Here is a 24,832-nt window from a genome sequence, read left to right on the forward strand (position 1 = left end):
AGTGTCAGCAATTCTTATTTTACATATTTTTATAGAACTTGTAAACATTTGTTTACTACTATGAGAGGAAAAACAACTACTGCTAGAGACTGTACAAATATTCTGTAAAAACAGCAAAAAATAAAAAAAAATCTGTTATGCATGAAGAAATATCTCCATAGGTGCTGTAAATCAAAATTATCCTCTTATAGCTATAAGAAATAGATTATTACAATGGCAGCATTTTCTTATTGTTGAAATTGTCATCTAATCAAGTTATTAGGTTTTGAAGAAGGGTGTGACATGACAAAGTTTCATTCTTGCTGAGATACAGACCTCCTGCAGATCAAAGAGGAGAAATATATTAAAATGGAGCTATTACTTTTCAATTCAATGAGATAATACTGAGTCTATAAAATGCTGAAGGAAAAAGCTGTCAGTGTTGACATTTCAAACTGAGTATAGCAGGAAGGTCTGAAGTCTATAGTGTCCCTCAAACACATATCCTAGAGTGGGCTGTCAACTCATCCAAAGCTCATCAATAGAGTAGGGAGATGGCTACTAAAAAGTTGACTGAGAATGTGTTCTGTATAACCACCTTCCTGATGGTTATGCAGCTAAAACATGTCACCTCTCTGAAGGCTTAAGTGGTTAGAATTTGTCTCAAAACTGATCCAACTGAAATACATCTGTACATCTCTGAAGAAACAAGCAGCAACGATGAAAATATACAATAATAATAAATCGTAAGTGCCTTCATGCTAAAAAGTGTGAATTTATCTAAATGGCTCTTATATTGGTTTGTTTATCCCAAATATAAATCAACGTTTAACTCAAAATGGCACCTCACATAGAGATTTAACATTCAAGCCAATTTATGGCTCTAGTTCTCTAAAGGTGGATTATATTCTCCGTGGAAAGCCTTTTTTTTTTCTCTTAGCTGAAGGAAAATCACTACCAGATGGTTTGGACTAAAGCCTCATGGTTCAAACCGTATGGCTTCCCACGTGTACGTTTGGTTGGGAATATAAATGAAAGCACCTCTTCACTTTTCTTTTGCATGCTCAGTGTATTTTTAACTAAATTTTATGAAAGGAATGCAACTGTTAAGAAATAAAAAAGTTTTTATTAACTGAAAGTTTCTCTCTAGTTTACGAAGCCCTTCAACGCATAATGTCTCATAAGGTAATTATGGCCAGAGTACAGAAAGGCATTCTTTTTTTTTTTTTTTTTTTTTTTTTTTGAGTTTTGCTTTGTCACCCAGGCTGGAGTACAATTGCGTGATCTCAGCTCACTGCAACCTCCGCCTCCTGGGTTCAAGCGATTCTCCTGCCTCAGCCTCCCAAGTAGCTGGGATTACAGATGTACACCACCATGCCCAGCTAATTTTTTTTTATTTTTAGTAGAGATGGGGTTTCTCCATGTTGTTCAGGCTGATCTTGAACTCCTGACCTCGGGTGATCCACCTGCCTTGGCCTCCCAAAGTGCTAGGATTACAGGCATGAACCAAACGCTGGAGTCAACTCATTCTTAACTCTGGCTTCAGTTTTCTTTCCTGTAAAATGAGTTTAATATTAACAATTCATAGACTGATTATATGGATTAAATTTCAAAACATACGGAAATGATGCTAAGAGTTTTTAGCAAACATGTAAGTTTAATTTTATATCATTGTCATTCTTCTCAGCACTTCATTTGTAATTATTTCTGATTATTACCTCATATAAATCTTATCTCCAATAATTTATTTGTTTCTAATCTTTGTCATAGAAGTAGTTGCTTATACTTCTTTTCAGACACTTGCTTTATTCATGATGGCACCTGATCTACCTGTGTAGTTTGATACAAAGAAATTCATGTTGAGTTTTAATTGATACTTATATGGCATGTCCCCAAACGGCAGGGTAATTTGATGAAGAAGAATTTTCTTTACTGCCCTACAGAGTCACAAGGTTTTGTGCAGATCTAATGAGGTATTGTAAATCAACATGCTTTGAAAAAGTCATTTAAAAAATATATGATTTACACTTTTAAAATCAAATTCATTTAAACTCTTTTATGAACTGTCTAATTTATATCTGATCATTCACTTCCATAATTTTATATCTTTCTTTAGTATTAATAGTGTGTAATCAACCCATCTACTGATATTTTCAGCTTTAATTTTTCACTGCAAGGTTTTGACTTACATTTAACATATTTATTACTATCTATGTCATGTGTTCTATGAGATCTGAAAAAATATAACTCAACAAAATTAGAGTTAAAGTGATATGAAACCCAGTAATTCCTCTCTTTGAAAATGTTTCTCTGAGTTACTGAGGATTCCGCAGGAAGTGGATTCATCACTCTTTCCAACCTGGAAGCTTTTATATCTAGATGAATCAATGACTCACGGTGCAGACGGAATAGGTAGTTGGGATTTATGGAGCTGTTGTTTCCTTGCACATATCGTGTGTCAGCATACTTTTTCTGACTCTTTATCACACGAAACAACTCCCTCTGTTTCAGAAAATCACCCATATTTTACATTTAATCTCTAATCACTTTTTCTTAGCTTCTACCATCTGCAATCCATTCTGGCTTGTCTAATTCATTTTGCGCTTTCATAGAATTCCGACTAAGTCACCTTTCTTTAGTAAGTGACTTTGGCATTATCTTTAAAAAGATCCGGAATGCTTTTGTCCAACTTGGGCAGGTAGCTCCAATTTCTCGCATTTCTTTTAACTACTATTCCTTGTGAGAAAAAATAGAAAAGGAGAAATGCAAGTAGGCCTTTGTCAGCCTTGGTGTTGTATTTTCAACCAGTTTGGGTGTTGTGGAAAAGTGCAATAACTACCAAGCTAGAGTCTATTATTTCTGACAAACATCAGTGATAGCCATTCATCTTGATGAAGCAGTTTTAATTTGCCACAGCAATAATGATTTTGCTTGAGGGAGTAAAGAAGACGTCTAGCCAGTGATGGCAGGAAGAATAAACATGGCAGAAATAACATTCTGCATTCAAGTTTGAAACTATTGAAACTAAATACATTTAGGAGATAAGCTTTAGAAAGCCAGTAGTAGACCACTGCTTACTGACTGAGAACTGTACCCCAGCACCTAGTACAGACGAAAACCTGGGGTTGCAGAAAAAAGTAATAGAGGATCAGAATGATAGAAATAAACACACAGGGCCGGGTGTGGTGGCTCACGCCTGTAATCCCAGCACTTTGGGAGGCCGAGACGGGCGGATCACGAGGTCAGGAGATGGAGACCATCCTGGCTAACACGGTGAAACCCCGTCTCTAGTAAAAATACAAAAAACTAGCCGGGCATGGTGGCGGCGCCTGTGGTCCCAGCTACTCGGGAGGCTGAGGCAGGAGAATGGCGGGAACCCGGGGGGCGGAGCTTGCAGTGAGCCGAGATGGCGCCACTCACTCCAGCCTGGGCGGCAGAGCGAGACTCCACCTCAAACAAAAAAACAAACAAACAAAAAAATACACACACACACAAAAGGAAAGAGAGAGAGACATAAGATAGAAGTAACATCACACTTGCTGGTTTTAACCATTATAAGCATACACTTCTAGCTGGACATGATAACTCACTGTAATCCCAGCACTTTGGGAGGTCGAGGTGGGAGAATTGTTTGAGCCCAGGAGTTTGAGACTAGCCTGGGCAACGTGGTGAAACCCTTTTTCTACATAATCATAATCAATCATAATCATAATCATAATGATAAAACATTAGCGGGGAGTGGCAGCATGCGCCTGTAGTTGCAGCTGTTTGGGAAGATGGCCGGAGCATGGAAGATTGAGGCTGCATTGAGCCATGATTGTGCCACTGCATTCCAGCCTGGGCAGCAGAACAAGATTCTGTCTCAAAAAATGGAAAAAAAAAAAGTAAAAAAAAAAAAAAAAAAAAAAATTCATGCAGTTCTATGGCTTTAAATATATTGATGCTGTTGTACATCCATCACCACTATTCATCTCCCCAAATTTTAATCATACTCTGCTGAAATACTTTACACAATAACACCTTATATTTCTTCTTCTCCTTCCCTTTGCCCCAGCCCCTGGCAAAACCATCATTCTACTTTCTGGCTCTCTGACTTTGATTATTCTTCGTTTTTAACCTCTGTGTGTCCTTTTGCCTAAAGTGAGTCTCTTGTGGGCAACATACAGTTGGATCCTGTTGCTTATTAACTTACTATTCAACGTGTCCTGCCAACCTATGTCTTTGGTTTGGGAGTGATTCTTTTTCCAGGGCTCCCACAAAAAAAGTACTACACTACTCACCGAGTGGCTTAAACAACAGAGATTCACTTTACCACAGTCCTAGAGGGTAGAAGTCTGAGATCAAGGTTTGGACAGTGTTGGTTTCTTCTAATCCCTCTCTCCTTGATTTGTGGATGGCCTCTGTTCTTCCTGTCTTCACATGAACTTTCCTTTATGTGCTCATGTCCTAACTTCCCCTTCTTTGAAGGGCACCAGTCATGTTGGATTAGGGCTCACTTTAAGGAGCCTCTTCTTTAATTACCTCTTCAAAGTCTCTATCTCCAAATATAGTCATTTGTGAAGTACTGGTGGTTAGAAGTTCAATGTATAACTCTTTGTGGGGAGGAGGGACATAATTCAGCCTAAAACAGGAAGTTAAATCCATTTATATTTAAAATAATTATTTAAAGGGTAGCTCTTACTTTTACCATTTTGCTATTACTCAGTTTTCATGTGTCTTTCAGCGTTTTTGTCCCTCATTTGACCCATTACTATTGTCCTCTATGTTTAGTTGATCTTTTTGTAGTGTCACATTGTGATCCTCTCTTCACTTCTTCTTTACATATTCTATAAATATTTTCTTTATGGTTTCTATGGAGATTACATATAACCTCCTACAATGATGGCAGCATCTTAAATTGACACCAATTTAACTTCAATCGGATACAAAAACTTCAATCCTTACCACACTGCTCCCTTTATGCTATTGCTGTCATAAATTACATCTTTATATATAATGTAACTATTAGCATAAATGCATAATTATTTTATGCATTTATTTTTAAATACTGTAGAAAATGAAAATGGAGGTTTTAAGTCAAACTTACTATAGTAAGTTTCATGTATTTACCTGTACTCGGGACCCTCTCTCTTCTTGAGTCTTCAAGTGACTGGGTAGTGCCCTTTCATTTCAAATTGAAGGACTTTCTTGTAGGAAACATATATTGGTAATAAACTCACTCGTATTTTGATTGTCTGGGAACGTCTTAATTTCCCTTTCATTTTTGAAGGATAGTTTTCCTAGATGTAGAATTCTCAGTTGAAATTTTTTCAGCAATTAAATGTATTATCCATTGCTTTATTTTCTTTTCTCTTTTCTTTTCCTTTTCTTTTTATTTTCTTTTTTTCAGATGGAGCCTTGCTCTGTTGCCCAGCCTAGAGTGCAGGGGTACAATCTCAGCTCACTGCAACCTCTGCCTCCCAGGTTCAAGCTATTCTCCTGTCTCAACCTCCCTGGGATTACAGATGCCTGCCATCATGCCTGGCCAATTTTTGTCTTTTTAGTAGAAATGGGGTTTCACCATGTTGGCCAGGCCAGTCTTGAATTCAGGAGGTCAGGAGATCTTGAATTCAGGAGGTCTTGAAATTGAGGTCAGGAGACCTCAAGTGATCCATCCACCTCGGCCTCCCAAAGTGCTGGAATGACAGGTGTGAGCCACTGCACCCAGCCTATCCATTTGCTTTCTAACCTGTGAAATGTCTGTGGAGAAATCTGTTGATAGTCTTATTATGAATCCCTTGTTTATGAGGACTTGCTTTCTCTTTCTGCTTTTAAGATTCTCTCTTTTTCTTTGGCTCTTAACAGTTTGATTATTATGTCTCTTGCTGTGGGTCTCTTTATATTTATCCTACTAGGAGTTCATTAAGCTCCTTGAATTTGTATATCTATGTCTTTCCTCAAATTTGGAAAGTTTATATCCATTAGTTTAAATTCGTATCTGTAATCATTGTTGTAAATTCATTTTCTAGTAAGTCTGATGCATATGTTTCTTCAGTGACTGTATCTGGAGATTTATTTCGACCCTTTGAATGGCCTGTTTTCTTGTTTCTTTGTATGCCTTGTGATTTTTGTTAAAAAATAAGCATTTGAAAAGAATTAACTACCACCCTCAATCTTTGCAGAATATAGTAGAAAATGTTCACTAATTAGTGGGCCTCTGAGCCTTGAGATCAATCTGGACTGAAGACTTTAGGTGTTTTCAGGTTTTTGGGGGGCACGTGTCCTGTCTGGGTTTGTGCGTACCTTTTGTTGTGTTTTTGTTTTCATTTTTTTCCCCAGCTGCTTTTAAACATAGTAATATTCCAAAGAATCTCATCTCATCTTCTCATTGGGGCCTTATATATGTGTTCTATTGTGTTCCTCTGCCTGGAATCCCTTACTCCAAGGTACCCATGGGTTTGCAATTTTGCTGCAGTTTTCTATACAGCAGTGCTTGTCACAGCCTCTCATGGCTTCTAGCCAGAGATGCCAATTATGCTGCCCTTCCTCATCTGACCTGCAAATCAGGAAAGACAGAGCTCAGTCTCTCAGGCAGCCCACAGAGACCATCGTGCTGCCAGCCACTTTCCCTTTGCTTCTCCATCCCCGGAGAGGAAACTAGTCATCTGGCCACTTCCTCTCAACTGCACTGTGCCGCACAAGTCATCCTATGAAACAAGGGAGAGTAAAACATCATGAAATATAGTCCTATTTCGAATATCTTTTTTCTCACTGGGCATTTGCTTGGTTGTTATAGATGTTTTACTGTTATTTAGAGTTCCTATAAAATTACTTTAATCTTTTGGTAGTCGTTTCTTTGGTGTTTCCATGAGGAAATACGGGTCTGGAGCTTTCTGTCTCACTGTCTACTGATGCTATCACCAAACTTGCTGGATTATTTTGATGTAATATTGAGAAAATTAAACATTTAGAAAATAAAATTTTGAAATTCAAGATAATTCTCACATCATGCAGCAAAATAATGTTTAGATGTTATAAAAAAAAAAACTTACTTTAAAAAAGAAATAAAAATACCTAAAAAAATCTTAACCCATTTGGAATAGTGAAGTACTTACTAAGAATGAAACCACATAATATATTCAATATAATTTGTGTTTAATGAAGAATTATATTGTTACCCAAATTTATTCTAACTTAGCAATGAAAGATAAATTTTGACTGGGCATGGTTGCACATGTCTGCAGTCCTAACACTTTAGGAGGCTACGGTGGGAGTGTCACTTGAGCCAGGGGTTTGAGACCAATCTGGGCAATATAGTTAGACTCCATCTCTACAAAAGATTTGTTTTTAATTATCTGGGCGTGGTGGCACAATCCTGTGCTACCAGCTATTAGGGAGGCTGAGGTGGGAGTATTGCTTGATTCTGGAGGTTGAGGCTGCAGATCCATGATCGTGCCACTGCACTCCCACCTGGGCAACAGAGCTAGACCCTGACTCAAAACAAACTAAACGAAACTTGCTATAATTACTGTTGTTTTATGCATAGTTTTAATCAAATGCTCCACGAGTTCCACATATACCCAGACATATTCTTTTCTTCTTATGGAATCATTTAAAATATATATGGGAAAATGTATATTTATATGTACACCTTTCAGCTGCAAATAATAGAATCAACTATGCAATGGATTTAAACTATAGCAATTAAACTATAATAAATACAACAGAATGTTCAGAATTGCGATATTACTCCTAAATTGGTTCATTTTCTGCCTCAAAAATAAAGTAGCAGGTCCAGGCTGTTGACACATCTTTTCTGTTCCATACATGCTGTTGTCTCCATCCTCAGATTATAGCAAAATCACGCCAATAGTTCTACATTTGAAACCTGGACACAGAAGTTTTCAGAGTAAAATAGATATGCACTTTATTAGAATCCTGCAATGTTTCCCAGAAGTACTGCTGTGGACTTCCCCTCACATCTCATTATACTGAATTGGGTCCCAAGCCCTCTGCTAAGCAAATTCCTGGGAAAAGTAAAAAAGAAATGCCTTAGTTTGATTGCACAAATTATACAGGGTGAAATGAATTTTGAGTTGACAGCCACTCTATCCAATAAACAAATGAGTTCTTTAAAAATTATTCTGTCATCACAGTCCCAACATTGCATCCTGTTGGGTGCAAGTCCCAACAGGAGAAAAGGTTTTTCATGAAATTCAGGAAATAATCAGTGCACTTGAACAAAGAAACCATTATGGGTTTTAGTTCAATGATAAATACTTCAATGTTTAAAATATATGTAATGTTACTTAAAGTATCTTTTGTATAGAACTTAGTAAATATCATCTCTGTTGTCATCTATGGGAATGAGTGAAGGCTTTCTTCTCTCTAAGTGCATGCATTTTACTCATAATGCTATTTTTCTCATCATGCTGTTAATTGTAACCTGGTGTAAAAGTAGTCAAAAGGAACAAATGAGATTTTTTATTAAATTTTGACATCTTAAAAATAAGAGAAATAAAACCAAAGATTATCATCCTTTCACTGGAAAACACATCTTTGATTTTCACCAATGAGAATATAAACATTTATTTGAATGTATTTGAGGTGTCTTAATTCCTTTGGAGATCACATTTTAAGTCATTATCATTAAAGAACTGAAAATGCCTAGAATACATTTTTATCTGGGTATTTCCTCAATAACTACAACATTTTAACAATGTTTCTCTCTATGACAGTGAGCCAAGGAGGTGTTGCATTGGTCTCTGACATGTGTCCAGATCCTGGGATTCCAGAAAATGGTAGAAGAGCAGGTTCTGACTTCAGGTAAGAGATACAATAGTGATGGAAAAAAGCATGTTATTTTTAAGACATATGTAATTTCAGCTTGCAGTTTAGTTTAACTCTTTTGTTCTTTTGAGGTAAAGATAAAAGTTTGCAATCGTTATGCAACTATATTATCTGTAGAATTCTAAAACATATCATACTGAAAAATTCCAGGTACTCTTGAGTCAGCACCTTATACTCTAGGAACCAATAATAAAATTTTAACTCTAAATATGTGTAATCAGAATTTGTCTTCAGAGAGTTTATTTTTTGTTTATAATCTGTTAAATTTTCTGTATTAGTCCCTTCTCACGCTGCTAATAAAGACTTACCAGAGACTGGGTAATTTGTAAAGGAAAGAGGTTTAATTGACTTATAATTCAGCATGGCTGAGGAGGTCTCAGGAAACTTACAATCATGACAGAAGGGAGAGCAAACACATCCTTCTTTATATGGCGACAGGAAGGAGAAGAATGAGCAAAGTGGAGGAAAATCCCCTTAAAAAACTATCAGATCTCATGAGAACTCACTACCATGAGAACAGCATGAGGGTAACTGCCCCCATGATTCAATTACCTCTCACCGGTCCCTCCCACAACATGTGGAGGTTATGGGTGCTACAATTCAAGATGAGATTTGGGTGGGGACACAGCCGAACCATGTGAATCTCATATTCACATTTTTTTAATGTTTAAAGATAGAAGGTAAAATATTTAATTATCACCTCATAGTTATTTCATTAAAAAACTTTAGGAATGATGAATGTTTATTAGTATCAGCCAATAAAGTTCATTCAGAAAATATGAATCATTTTACTAGGATTATGATGACACTGATTTTCTGTTGCTACATTATGAATACAGTAGTGATAATAGTCCTATTACTTTAGATTTTTACACTGATTTCAGTGAGTTCAAGAACTGTCACATTTTCGATCTTACAAGATGGATACTATTAATAGAAGCAGCTGTAAAATAAAATAGTAAAGAGAAGCAAGATACGTGTTTTTCCTTCTTACAATGTCACCATTTTTGAAAAAAATTCAAAAAAGGTTCAGAAAGCTAAGGCTACTGAAGTGGCCTACAAATGGAAGAAAAGTACTGATACTATTAGAGAGGGAAGAAGGAATGTTATTTAATAAAATTGGAGTAACAACGGTAGTTTTAAAAGGAATAGAAAAATTAAAAAATGGCAGTGTGTCTATAATGAAGTTGGTAAAATGGTGTATTATTTTACATGAAAAGGATACAAAGTATAGATAAGAAGAAATAGAGTGTTGGAATGGATATAGGTTAACTATTACACATCTTGACTAATATATAAGAAGTTTGTGGTTTTGCTGAAGTCCCTCTGAGGCAGAGCTTGAGATGAAAATTCTTATTGAAGTAATTTATTGGAAAAGTGCTCTCAGGAGGAGCAGAGTAGAGGAAGTGGAATAGAATTGGAGTAAAAATCTAAGCAGAAAGATGCTTTTACTGGAGACTCACTTCAGTCTGTTCCCATGGGGAGTTCTGGGCTACAAGTTGTACTGACAAGCAGGCCTCACCTTTTGTACCCACCTTCCTGCCTGTCAATCAATGACTTCCTTCCTTTGGCTCAGGGAAGTTCTCCAGAGGAAGAGTTGGTTGTGAAGAGTTATGAGCAATCCAATGAGTGTGGTGCACGGATGCACCAGCTCATAGCTAAAAGAAGGATGCTGGTTTCCAGTATCATATTATAAAATAGTGATCATTTGAAGTCATTCAGGAATTTTATCTCTTTCAAAAACAAAGCAACCCGATTAAATTGCACATTCTTCCAAGGGCTTTTCATTCTATGTCTTCCTTCCTTGTGTCAACAGTCACCTCTTTCATGTCCCTCTTGTTGAGGAAAAATCTTCTTCCTGCTTCCCTTCCCTTTCCTTCTGTGCCCCTTTGTTAGAGTTGACAACAGAGCACCATCACAATGTGCTCACCCATCTGTTTTCTCACCTGTCTTAAGTGTCTCCAGAATGAAGAGTGTCTTATCTTTGCATCTTGAGTGACTAAAACTGTGCGTGGCACAAATAAACTCTTCTCTGTATCAAATGTACTTTGTGTATCAGGGGAACTGCCCATCTTGTATCCTGTCATCCCAGAAACCTAGAAACTTCTTTGGTCAATTTTGCAGAGCTGTATTTTAAAAACAAATTAACTCATATCTGAGAATGCCAAATTCTTCAAATTGCATTTCATGTTAAAAAAAAAATGACAGAGAAAATGCTTAAGCTGTAAAAGTTAACAGGGAAGTTGTGAATATTCAGATACCAATGTCTCCTTAGCACAAGGGCAATAATGAAACTTTTAATCATATCCTAGGTGAGTCAGCCAATCTTTATTCCATTTCATTCTCAGATTAGACTTATTTCTGAAAAAGAGGTTTAAATTCAGGATGTACATTAACTCTGAGGGCTGTGCTGATCTGGCTGGGGTGGAGGTAGCGAGAATCTAGGTTGTGCAGATGTATGGCCTGTCAGGGATGGAATATAGATAAGGTTTCTGTAGAACTTTATCTCAGAAGATAATTTCAATCTGTCACTTTCCTAGCTTTTTGGGAAATCATTATGTTGTTTATATGTCTCTATGTTTGTAGCAATAGCAATCAAATATGGTAACACCTGGGAAAATGATTTGAAAGATTAAATTTTCTTTTAAATTAAACACACATGTAAAATGTTATTTGTATCATCTATGGTGTGTGTATGTGTATACAAATATATACATAACAGAGATAAGCTAGTTATAGTAGCTTTTTTGATAGATTTCTTAGAACTTTCTCCCTAGGTGATTTTGTTATCTATAACTAAGAGGATTTTTAATTTTTGCTTTCCAATCTGAATTTTTTTATTTCTTTCTCTTGTTTAAGTGCAGTGGTTAGAAACTATTTTACAAGACTGAATAGAAATGGTGAGACATCTCTGCCTTTATTCCTGAGCTTAGGTGGAAAGTATTCTGGCTTTCATTATAATTATAACATTGCTTGTTGGTTTTTCATAGATGCCCTTAATTTGGTTGAGGAACTATCCTTCTGTTTGTAATTTTTTGAGGGGTCTGTGTGTGTGTGTGTGTGTGTGTGTGTGTATGTGTGTTTTAATCAGACATGAATTTGGAATTTTTTCAAAAGCTGCTTCTACATCTATTGAGATGACCATTTTTTGTTTATATATTTTGTGAATGTGAGGACTTAACTGATTTCCCAATGTTAAAAATAAACTAATATTCTGGAATAAAATTAATTTGTAATGATGTATTTTTCTTTTTATGGATTATTGAATTTGACTGGTTAACATGTTTAGTTTTGTACAGGTATGTTTGTGAGTTATCATAGACAGTAGTCTTTTCTTACAAAGACTTTTTTTTTGTTCCTGTCGGAGTAATAATGGTCTCAAAATTAATTGAAAAATGTTCTGTCCTCTGGAATACCATAGAAGAGTTTGTGTATAATTGTTAATATTTCATTGCTAAATGTTTGGAATAATTCACCAGGGAAGCTACCTGGAATTGGAATTTTCCTACAAGTAGGTTTTAAATTACAGGTTGAACTTCTTTTCTACATACAGGCTTATGTAGATTATCTACTTCTACTTCAGTGAGCTTTGATAGTGTGTATCTTTCAAGAAATTTTAAAATTTCATCTAAGTTATCAAATTTGTTGGCTTAAAATTATTCTTATTTTTCTTTATTATCGTATAAATGAGTAGCAATTTCATAGCTCAAATTCTTGATATTCGTAATTTTAAAAAAATCTTACTTGGTCCATCTGGCTATTAACATGTCAACATTATTGAACTTCTCCAAAAAATGCAATTTATTTTTATATACGTTTATCTATTGTTTAGTTTGTCTTCAATTTCATTGCTTTCTGTTCTGACCTCTTATTAATTTATTTCCTCTGTTTACTATGGGCTCCATTTGTTCTTCTTTTTCTAGTCTCTTAAGGTTGAAGCTCAGGTCAGTAATTTAAGACCTTTATTCTTTCTAAATATGGGTGTCTACTGCTATGAATTTTCCTCTAAGGAATGCTTTGGCTGCATCTCTTCAATTTTGATAAGCTGTGTTTTTATTTTCATGCAGCTTAAATTACATTATATTTTCCCTTCTGATTACTTTTTTGTTCCATGATTTATTTAACAGTTTCCTATTTTGTTTCCACATATCTGGACATTTTCCAAGGATCTGCATGGTTAGAGATTATGCTTTATAAGATCCAAACTTTTAAAAATGTTTTGATAATTGCTTTATGGGCAAGAATATGCTCTATCTTGGTAAATGTTCTATGACCACTTGAAAATAACACATATTTTAGTGTTGTTGGGTGAAGTGTTCCATAAATGTCAGTTAGATCAAGTTGGTTGACAGTGTTGTTCAAGGCTTTGAGATCCTTACTAATTTTCTCGTCACTTGTCAAATCTGTTATTGAGAGAGATTTATCTAAACAATCTATTAAAATTGTGAATTTGCCATTTCTCATTGCAGCTTTATCAGTTTTTGCTTCATGTATTTTGAAGCTCTGTTGTTAGGTACACAAATGTTTAAAATTGCCATATATTTTTGTTTAATACCTTTTATGTTATGAAATGATTTTCTTTATCCTGAGTAATATTTTTTACTCTAAAACCACATTTGGCTTACATTTTCATAGCCATTTTAGCTTTCTTTGAATTATTGTTAGTGTATAATATTTTATATGGATTGTTATATATGCTTCTGTATTCAATCTGTTGCACAATATTGTTTTAATAAAATATTTTTTTAAAATCCAGCTTTACATATAGCTGAAAAAGAAATTAGTATTTTAGAATCTTTTCTTTTTTTTTCTTTTTTTTTTTTTTTTGTTGAGGTGGAGTTTCTCTCTGTCGCCCGGGCTGGAGTACTGTGGCCGGATCTCAGCTCACTGCAAGCTCCGCCTCCCGGGTTCACGCCATTCTCCTGCCTCAGCCTCCGGAGTAGCTGGGACTACAGGCACCCGCCACCTCGCTCGGCTAGTTTATTGTATTTTTTTAGTAAAGACGGGGTTTCACCGTGTGTTAGCCAGAATGGTCTCGATCTCCTGACCTCGTGATCCGCCCGTCTCGGCCTCCCAAAGTGCTGGGATTACAGGCTTGAGCCACCGCGCCCGGCCTAGAATCTTTTCTTATATGACTGAATGTATTATTTGACACTATAACAATTAGCAAATGATAATCATCTTAAATTTTAGATGCCATTTGAATATGGGATTTTGAAAATAAACATTTTTTATTTTCTTACATCAAAATTTATTGGTTGAACTTCTTTCCTGAATTAATTTTTTTGTATGTGCATGATTTCGTACCTCATACATCGGTTACTTGAAAATAGTGATTCATCAAGTTATGAATTCTTTCAAATATTTATACATTGTCCTATAAATTATCTAAAAAAATACATTTGTTGATATTATCATGTATTTCATTAGAAAGATCTATAAGCATTGAAAAACTGTTAAACTCATGATGGTAGATACAATCTTTTGAAAAGTTTCCAATTTTCATTAGAAAATTAGAAATCAAAATTACAATTTTATTTCTAATGAAAATTAGAAAACTTTAACTTTGTCATGGGCTCAAATTTTGTCAGTCATTTTCCTTGAAGTAAAAGACTCATTCAATTTTTATAAATACCTGACAAATACTCAAATCTTAGCAGTGATAGTTTGTCTGTCATTCTTTAAATAAAAAGGAGTTCAATAGAAAACCAAGCAGCCAGCTCAACTCAAAACTGAAACAATTACATAGATGTTTGTTTCTCCAGAACTCCCTCAGACTTCACCATGCCCCAGAGACGCATTACGTATTCAAGTGTTACGATTTATTAAAACAATCATTTTCCCTGCTCCCTCAAGGACTTTCTTAAGTGACACTGGACCTTTTCTCTGCTACTGCCTGGTGCTGTTGCCTGGTGCAAACTTGGCATCAGTTTTTCCCATCATTGTTTTCGCACTGTCAATGGAAATGGCAACACAGTGAATGTTGATGTTTTAAAAGGAGGGAAGGCTGGGCGCCGTAGGCTGAGGTGGGTGGATCACGAGGTCAGGATTTCGAGACCAGCCTGGCCAACATGGTGAAACCCTGTCTCTACTAAAAATACAAAAATTAGCTGGGCATGTTGGTGTGCACCTGTAGTCCCAGCTACTTGGGAGGCTGAGGCAGGAGAATCACTTGAACTCAGGAGCTGAGATCACACCACTGCCTTCCAGCCTGGGGGACAGAGCAAGACTCTGTCCCCAAAAAAAAAAAAGGAGGGAAGATACTTTTCAATAGTCTTTTGAGACTCTCTTTAATGAAAGGTAATTCAGTTTTATTTTCTAAATCCTTATAATCAAAACTAATGACTAATCATGTAATCCAAACTAACAACCAACATGGTCGAGATGGGTAGATGAGCTCATTTGCAGTGTAGCCTTTGTAAATATGTAACTTGGGGCTGTTTTTATTAAAAAGAGTTCACTTTTTTAGGTTGGTAAAATATTCCTCCTCTGGTTTCATTTGTAATATTATTCTGGTTTCTTGAGAAATCCCTTTTCCATAGACAATCTAAATATCAATTCTATCATTATCTATAAGATACCTAAAGAAAATAAAGTATAAAATACAAAGCTTGCTTATTTGAATTCAAGTCAGTTTGGGGACAGTTTTCTGACAGTATTTTTCAACATAGACCATTGTCTAAAAGACAAAGTGTATTCATTACAACTGAATATTTATGAGTAAGATTGATGGAAGTATTCAAATACCAATATCTGAGGGAGGGAACTCGGACAAGGATTGAGAATTTATGGGTGTGTACTGGCATCTATTGTTCATCTATCTTTCTGTGCTAACAGGATATGTAGCCTATGTCCAGGCAGATGTAATTTTCCTCGTTTTTATAAGTAGAAGCGTTGAAATTCAGAACGCTAACCTAACAAAGTGCTATATCTAGTCAGAGTCAGAGCTGGGAATTTAATCTGGAATCCTACTGATCTCAAAGCTCCTGTTGACCTTGATAGTTTGTAACACAGATAATTATAATAAAAGCTTTTACACCCACTCTGCAGGACCACTGGAAAGGGGGGTATAGTTTGCAGATTTCACACAGTAGTCAATGAGGAGTCAAGGTATGGTTGAAATTTGCCCTTGAGCTCAACATTCCAAGTCATGCAGCTTAGCATGTGTTGCATATGCTGAACAGAAGTTCAGTCTTGCTTTAACTGATCACTGTGAGGGGTGTCTCATGTTGTAATTGGCACCACGGATCCATGTAGACTAGCACTGGCCATGATGCATGCTGCTGGACATTACAATTTTTTTGTTTTTGGAGACAGTGTCTCACTCTGTCTCCCAGGCTAGAGTGCGGTGGCATGTTCTCGGCTTACTGCAATCTCCACCTCTCAATTCAAGCAATTCTCCTGCCTCAACCTCCTGAGTAACTGGAATTACAGGCGTGTACTACCATGCCCGGCTAATTTTTTTGCATTTTTAGTAGAGACGGGGTTTCACTATATTGGCCAGGCTCGTCTCAAACTCCTAACCTCATGATCCACCCATCTTGGCCTCCCAAAGTGCTGGGATTACAGGCATGAGCCACAGTGCCCAGCCATACTTTTTAAATATATAATTTCAAATCCTTCTATCCTTTTAAGAACATTTCAAAGATGCTGAAACTGAACTTAGGGAGCTCCCTGAATTCTCGGAAACCTGAGCTTCTCAACTGCTTTCATGTCCCTTTTATCTTTTCTTCCACAATGTGACCCCCTCGACGACTGTCCATAAAGAACTTCATGTGGCTACAGCCCTGATTCTGCATGAGCTGCAGTATCTGTCCTGACACTACCTCCTCTGCAGGTGGCACCTGCCCACCTTCAGTGTCCTGTCTTTCTTCCTTTACTTTTTTTTTTTTTTTTTTTTGAGACAGAGTCTTGCTCTGTGACCCAGAGTGCAGTGGCACGATCTAGGCTCACTGCAACCTCTACATCCCGGGTTCAAGCAATTCTCCTGCCTCAGCCTCCCGAGTAGCTGGGAATACAGGCACATGCCGCCATGCCTGGCTAATTATTTTGTATTTTTAGTAGAGATAGGGTTTTACCAGGTTGGCCAGGCTGGTCTTGAACTCCTGACCTCAGGTGATCCACCTGCCTTGGCCTCCCAAAGTGTTGAGATCATAGACATGAGCCACTGCGTCCAGCCACTTCCTTTACTTCTTAGTCATGTTCTTCCTCAAGTATCATCTCCTTTCTGCCCCACCCACACCACCCACGCTGATTCTTCTCAGTGGAGAGTCTTTCCACAAAGGAGGATTGCCAGTTAATGGAGAAACAGAGGAGGGGCTTTAATAGGCAAAACTGACTGAGACGGAATAGTTCTCCCTATAATTTTTTGTGCTTTTTGTAAATAGGATATCCGGTCATACACTGCCTAACAATGGACTGCATATATGATGGTTTTCCCTTAAGATTTTAATGGAACTGAAAGGTTTCCATTGCCTGGTGATCTCCTAGCCCTGCTCCCTCCCAGGACAGAGCAGTACTCACATGTCTGTGGCAATCCTGATGTAAGGCAGATGTACTGTGCTGCCAGTCACAGAAAAGACCAGCACATACTTGATAATGAGAATTAATGACTGTCTTACAAGTTTATGCATTTACAATGGTATACTTTCTACTATTATTGGAGAGTGCACTCCATCAGCTTATAAAAAACACAAAAGTTAACTGTAAACAGCCCCCGGCAGGTCCTTCAGGTGGTATCCAGAAGAAGGAATTGTGATCATTGGACATGACAGCTTCATTCATGCGTGTCCTTGCCCCTGAAGACTTTCCAGTGGGACAAGATGTGGAGGTAGAAAACAGTGATATTGATGCTGACTCTGTGCAGGCCTAGGCTAGTGCGTGCATTCATGTCTTAGTTTATAACAAAAAGGTTTAAAAAGTAAAAAGAACAATAGAAAAAGGCTTATGAGATAAAAATATGAAGAAAAATCACTTTTGTACAGCTGCACTTTGTGTTTGTGTCTTAAACTGAGTATTATTACAGAAGAGTCACAAGTTAAAATGTGTAACACAATAGGCCAGGCACGGTGGCTCACACCTGTAATACCAGCACTTTGAGAGGCTGAGGTGGGCGGATCACGTAGTCAAGAGATCGAGACTGTCCTGGCCAACACGGTGAAACCCCGTCTCTACTAAAAATACAAAAGTTAGCTGGATGTAGTGGCAGGCGCCTGTAGTCCCAGCTACTTGGGAGGCTGAGGCAGGAGAATGGCGTGAACCTGGGAAGCGGAGCTTGCAGTGGGCTGAGATTGTGCCACTCACTCCAGTCTAGGTTACAGAGTGAGACTCCGTCTCCACAGAAAAACAAAACAGAACAACAACAACAATAAATTAGCTGGGTGTGGTGGCACGCGCTTATAGTCCTAGCTACTTGGGAGGCTGAGACAGGAGAATCGCTTGAACCCAGGAGGTGGAGGTTGCAGTGAGCTGAGATTATGCCACTGCACTGCAGCACTGCAGCCTGGAGACAGAGACTCCATCTCAAAAAAAAAAAAAAAAAAATTGTAACAAAGTAAAAATGTTTCAGTAAGTTAAGGTTAATTTATTATTGAAAAAAGAAAAACAGTAAATTTATTGTGGCCCAAGGATACAGTGTTTCTAAGGTCTGCAGGAGCATACATACATGTCCTAGGCCCTCACATTCACTCACCACTTACTCACTGACTCACACAGAGCACCTCCCACCCTGCCAGCTCCATTCATAGGGAGTAAGTACTCTATATGAATGAGATATTTTCTGTCTTTCATACCATATTTTTTCTGCTCCTTTTCTATGTTTAGATATATTTAGATATACAAACACTTACCACTGTGTTACAATTGCCTGCAATATTCATTCCAGTCATATGCCGTTTGGGTTCAGAGTCTGGGAGCCCTAGGCTGTACCATAAAGCCCAGGTATATCAGGCTACACCATCTGGGTGTGTGTAAGGGCACCTATGATGTTCGCACAACCACTAAATTGCCTAACAATGCATTTCTCGGACTGCATCCTGTCCTTAAAAGACAAGTGACTTCACCTTGGCCCATCTCTGTCCTCTCCCACCCACAGGGTTGGCTTCTCTCTGCAGAACCAGGGGCTTGTTACTTCCAACTTCATGTCATCTCACGATTTCAACGTTTCCCAGCATCTTTGGGTTTCTCATTACAGTCATGCAGTTTTGAAGGAAAGGGGAGAGGCCTTATTGATTTTATTTTGTATGACCGGACCCAACACAAGGTAGAAGCCTTCTCTGTTGAATGTATTAAATTGAGGCTAGCAAGCCAGTCTCTAGGGATATATGGACATTACCTCATTAATCGTCTACTAAACCAATCAAGTTAACCACTGCTCATCAGAGACTAGATTAACAATTAAAAATAGAGAGTCGTAACATAGGCTCTAAAGGGAATTTGGGGGTTGAGTGATATTTATGACTTAAAAACTGAATAGTTAATTTATGTATTTGATATGTGCCTGTTACTATTCATGCTAATAGCATCTGTTCTTTGTCTTAGCATATTTTAATCTCAAGGATCCCATGTTTATTTTTCATTCTGTTTTGAAATATGCTTTATGAATTATGTGTCATCAAATGGAAGGAGAAACTGGAGTACATTAAGGGAAAAAATCACATAGTCAATAAGAAGCAGAGACAAATCCATAGCCCGTGTGTTTTGATAAACAACTGCTCATTTCTAGTTTCCATTTAGTTATCTTCATTCCTTGTAGCATATTGATAATTTTATTTATAGTTATTACAGTATTACTGCAATGGTTTTATTATTTCTCCATTGTAGGTCAGCTCCAGTGAGAGCAGAGGCACCTGTCTCTTGTTATATGAAAATGTAAAGAATTGTACTTACAGATTGTGTAGAGACCAGGGAGTAAATCTGGTGTTCTTTTCAGTAAGAATTGCTTTCGGCTGGGCGCGGTGGCTCACGCCGGTAATCCCAGCGCTTTGGGAGACCAAGGCGGGTGGATCACAAGGTCAGGAGTTTGACACCAGCCTGGCCAAAATAGGGAAACCCTGTTTATACTGAAAATACAAAAATTAGCCAGGCATGGTGGCGTGCCCCAGCTACTCTGGAGGCTGAGGCAGAAGAATCTCTTGAACCTTAGAGGCGGAGGCTGCAGTGAACTGAGATTGCACCACTGCACTCCAGCCTGGGTGAGAAGGCAAGACTCCTTCTCAAAAAAATAAAAATAAATAAAAATAAAGCTTTCTATTAAGTTGTGTTATTGAATCATTTTTTAAATGATGAAGAAATGAGAGAAACCACAGGCACATTATAAGTTTTATTGTGAAAAGAATCAAGCCCAAAAACAGGTGAACCACACAGCATGGGGGTAGCTAGAGCCCCCTAGATAAGTCTCGCTATTCTCTTCATCAAGAGATAAATGCTATCACATTGATGCCCTTGGATACCACAAGCAATAAAGCTGCACACTCAGGTTATGCCCGTGTATCCAAGGGCACTGATGTCATGTTTCTCTCCTGATGGAGAGTATAGTGGAGAGACGTCTAGGGACCTCTAGCTATTCCCTTCCTGTGTGTCCACCTGCTTTTTGACTTCTTTGATTCTTTTTCTTGCTTACTATTTTATTTTTCATCATTTATATACTTTATAAACTTCACATACCTATAAAGTTAGAGCAGATGCATACACTGATCTCTCGGTTGGTATCCTATGTGATACTGGCTCTCCTTTTTAGCACATCTTTATTTCTATGATCCTTCTTGTGTTTTCCATGATATGTTGACATCTTCTGCCTTCTCAGCAATGCTAAGAGATCTATTATATATTGAGCATTGAAAATCCAGATCTTAGAATTCGGAGCGTCACCCTCTGAGGTACCTGTTCTGTGCTACTTCCAGGCCACACTATATGATATGGACCTTTTGTCCCTGCAGCCTTCCTCCCTCTGTCCTTTCCTTTCACTTTCTAACACTGACCAGCCAGAAATTCTATGCATGTCTATGCTTCCAGTCTTACTTGACTGAGCATAGTTCATGTCTACATATTTTCTACCTCCTCACAAGACTGTAAGCCCCATAAAGAGAAGAACTTTATTTTATTCACTATCACATTTCCAGTGTTCAGTATAGAGCTTGCCTCAAAGAAAGCATTCGGCCATTATTTACTAAGTCATTTAATTTTACTTTTATATCAGGAATGCATTTACATTTACAGGTTTTAAGGCAACAATAAATACTGATTCAATATGCAGAATTTTGATTTACAGGTAAACTTATAAGAATATAATTATTCCCAATAAAAAAGCTGCTGTTTCTTTGCAACATATACTGTATTAAGTACTAAGCTCTGACCATTTGCTAGATCATTTATGCACAACTAGAAGAAAAAATGGAAAATATGGACATCATTGGATTATGATTGTTATTCCTTTTTCCCATCAACTAAAAAATTTACTAATAGAAGAAGCGTTTGTAAAGTTAGAATCAAGCCCATATGTCAGAGTTTTTGTTGTTGTTGTTGTTGTTTTAAGAGAATTCGGAAACTAAAATGAATACAAGAGGGAATTTTAAAAACATTCAAGCTGGTTTCTTGTTGAAAAAAAATTCCCCCATTTGTGACATAATCCCTTTCCACTCCATGTCCCTAGGTGGAAGACAAAGAACTATCTTTTATTTTTTGAAACTCAAGCATGATCTTATTTCTTGAACCAATGTTTGTTTCTGTAAGTGATTTTTACTCTCTTGCCTAGTGGAGAAAACAGTAAGGCGGAGGAGGACAAAGTGGGGAGAAACACTAAAGTGCAGGTGGACAAAGTGGGCTCGAGCACTCAGTCCAGGTTTGTCATATAAAAAAATCAGGCTTTGGCTCGCAGGCCTTTCCTGACATGCTGCGTTTGAGTCTGCAGCACGTAAGTCTCCTGCCATGGTCCACAGTGTTTTTACAACTGAAAAAAAATTTAAGGAACCTAATATATTCCTATGCCTGTAGGTTTTGGAGAAGGATTCATGGTTACTAGGAAACTGAACTAGACTAGGAAAAATATTTGCCAAGGATTACTGCTCTTTCAAAGGGCATCAGCCGCATTTTTAAGAACTACTTGAGAAATTCCACAACCGATAACATCCCATTGACACTTCTTGAAGCCTTTAGGTCACTTTGAAAAATGAACACTGTGAATGTTTCAGATAATATTTATGTGGCTAAACCTGCTTCTGATAAACAAGTCACCAAATGGGGCTGGTGGAATGTCCTCCCTCTCTCTTCCATGGTCTTTTCAATATCTGCAGTAGAAAACTAATTTTTTTCATCACAACAAAGTATCCATTTAAATAGTCTTCTGAGAAAATAGGTGATTGTTACTTAAGCCTATATTAATTTATTAGCTTCAAAATGCAAAAAGATAGTTGATGAATTATCAACAAAAAGCCCACTTGGTTGTGATCATCAGATATGACATCTTGGGGACTATTTGAATCTAAAGGTCTTCAAAATGACCTTCTGTAATACTTTTTCTGTGTGTGTGTGTGTTTTTTTTTAATTCTTCATCTGTAAAAGAATGGGTTGAAATAGGAGATGGGATTATTCTTCCATACATTAGAGATAAAACACTCTGTGCCTCCTAGTCATGTGTTTGCCGTATTCTACTCTAGAATAAGAGTCTGCAAAAAGTTCATGGCTCTGTTCAGGCATGTCAACAACTTTTGAGGCTAAGGGAAACCTGTGAGATAATCATCAGTGATATGCAAAAGAGTTTAGGAACAATATTAAAGCAGTGAATGTTCAATAACCAACCAGTGCATTGATTTGGAGGCCGTTCTCCCTGCTCCCTAATTTTTCTAATTCCTTTAAAAACTCTTCAGAATCCCGGGTGATTTATTTTGTTTTCCTCTATGCGTCCCCCAGAAATTTGTTGAAGGGAAGAAGAGAGTTAGTGTTCACTGATCTGCCCCAGAGAGAGAAAGTGATCTGGTTTTCCTGGGGGCTCTAAACTGTGCCATTAAACACACTCCAGTTACCCCAAAAGTTCTGGTTTATTAGGTCAGGAAGATGGACCAGGCATAAGGATTTTTAAAGAGAATGTTTAATTGTGATAAAATACACATAATATAAAATTTAGCATCCTGACCATTTTAAGTGTACAGTTCAATGGTATTAACACATTCACATGGTCATACAACCATGACCACCATCCATCTCCAGAATTCTTTTCATCCTGCAAAACTGAAACTCCAAATCCATAAAGCCGTAACTTCCCATCCTCCCCGACCCACAGCTCCTGGCAACCACCATTGTACTTCCTGTCCCTGTGAACGTGATCACTATAGACAGAATGTCCTATCACACCCTCTCTGATCTGTGAACACTAACTCTCTCCTTTCCTTCAACACATTTCTGGTGAAGACATAGGGCAAAACAAAATGAATCACCTGAGATTCTGAAGAGCTTTCAAACAAATTGGAAAAATCAGGGATCAGGGAGAATGGCCCCCAAATCAATGCACTGGTTGTTATTCAATGCTCACTGCTTTAATATTGTTCCTATAATTGGTAAGTCTTCTGCATATTACTGATGATTACACAGGCTTCCTTTAGTCTTAAAGTTTGTTGACACCCCTGAACAGAGCCATGAAAACTTTGCAGAATCTTATTCTAAAGTAGATTACAGTGACTAGTGTAGGTAATTCAGTGTTAGGACTTTTATAAGCGCCTCCTGTGATTCTGATGTGCAAGCGAGGTTGGTAACCATTGGCCTACCTGGTGTTTGTCATCCATGATATGAGATTAGAGACAGGTGACTAAACACAGATGGGCTTGCTTTTGAAAACCTGTTTGATAGCATAAATGTCATCTGATAAGGTGTATGGAAACCTCATCATTGGAAAACACTTTCAGTATCTGCTGTCTTCTACAACTCCTATATGTCTGCAGAAGCTGGAAGAATACGGGCAGCTGATTTGTTTCCCCACAGCAAAAATGCTACCAAACCTTGGCCTTCATCAATAATGTTCTGGGAAAAATTACAAAGATGCGAGGCCAGTGAGCAGCTCCCATGAACAGGAATCCCACAGACACTGTGATGCAATGCTGGTGGATCTCAGAAACCAGAGGCAAACCTACATCTAGCAGCGATATGCAGGAGTCATGGAGCTTTGTAGCATGTATGACCTGGTATCAAGCTTGCTGCCACGAGCTCATGGGGGATGAATGAAGAATGTCCAATCACAGCTGATTTGTGCACATAGAGATCAGTGCAGAAAGCCCCTTGGAATAGTTCTTTACTTTTCTTGACATTGCAATCAATTCCTTCCTCTGTATCCACATTTTCAATCAGATAGCAAACCATTTTTTTCTTTACTGTATTGAAATAATTTAATTAATAAAATATTGTGTTTGAAATATTGCATACCATGTACATGAATGTTGCAAAGCATTCATGGTAGAAAAATGACTGCTATTTATGATTGAATCCTGTGATAGAGTGGGAATAGAGGTGGTTGCTGTGGATCCCTCCGTAGATTACTGCCCCTGCAGACTTTCGCTTTAGACCAGAGCAATGGTTTTCTGTCTCTTATCATCTCGGGTCACCAGTGATTTTCCACTGCCATCAGCAATAATACTTGCTTGGCATCGTAAAGAATATAGTGGCAAGCTAGGCGAGTAAATGGGAGCACCCTATCCCCAGGATGACATTTCATAGTCCCTGGGGGGTAGCCTGTGACAGTTTGAAGAGGTCCCGGCCGGGCGCGGTGGCTCAAGCCTGTAATCCCAGCACTTTGGGAGGCCGAGACGGGCGGATCACGAGGTCAGGAGATCGAGACCATCCTGGCTAACATGGTGAAACCCTGTCTCTACTAAAAAATACAAAAAACTAGCCGGGGCGAGGTGGCGGGCGCCTGTAGTCCCAGCTACTCTGGAGGCTGAGGCAGGAGAATGGCGTAAACCCGGGAGGCGGAGCTTGCAGTGAGCCGAGATCGTGCCACTGCACTCCAGCCTGGGCGACAGAGCGAGACTCCGTCTCAAAA

The 24,832-nt window shown here is 37.8% G+C and overlaps 1 protein-coding gene across 1 annotated transcript in view; it reads left to right on the forward strand.

The window, feature by feature from the left end:
• CSMD1 (CUB and Sushi multiple domains 1) overlaps positions 1–24,832 on the forward strand; it is a 2,063,566-nt gene that overhangs the window by 1,367,828 nt on the left and 670,906 nt on the right. Inside the window, exon 8 of the mRNA XM_026453909.1 lies at positions 8,697–8,784. Within this exon, the coding sequence (XP_026309694.1) occupies positions 8,697–8,784 (88 nt within the window). The remainder of the gene's footprint in view (positions 1–8,696; positions 8,785–24,832) is intronic.

Source organism: Piliocolobus tephrosceles, chromosome 7 (genome assembly GCF_002776525.5).
Source record: "Piliocolobus tephrosceles isolate RC106 chromosome 7, ASM277652v3, whole genome shotgun sequence".
In the NCBI taxonomy this organism is placed as follows: domain Eukaryota; kingdom Metazoa; phylum Chordata; class Mammalia; order Primates; family Cercopithecidae; genus Piliocolobus; species Piliocolobus tephrosceles.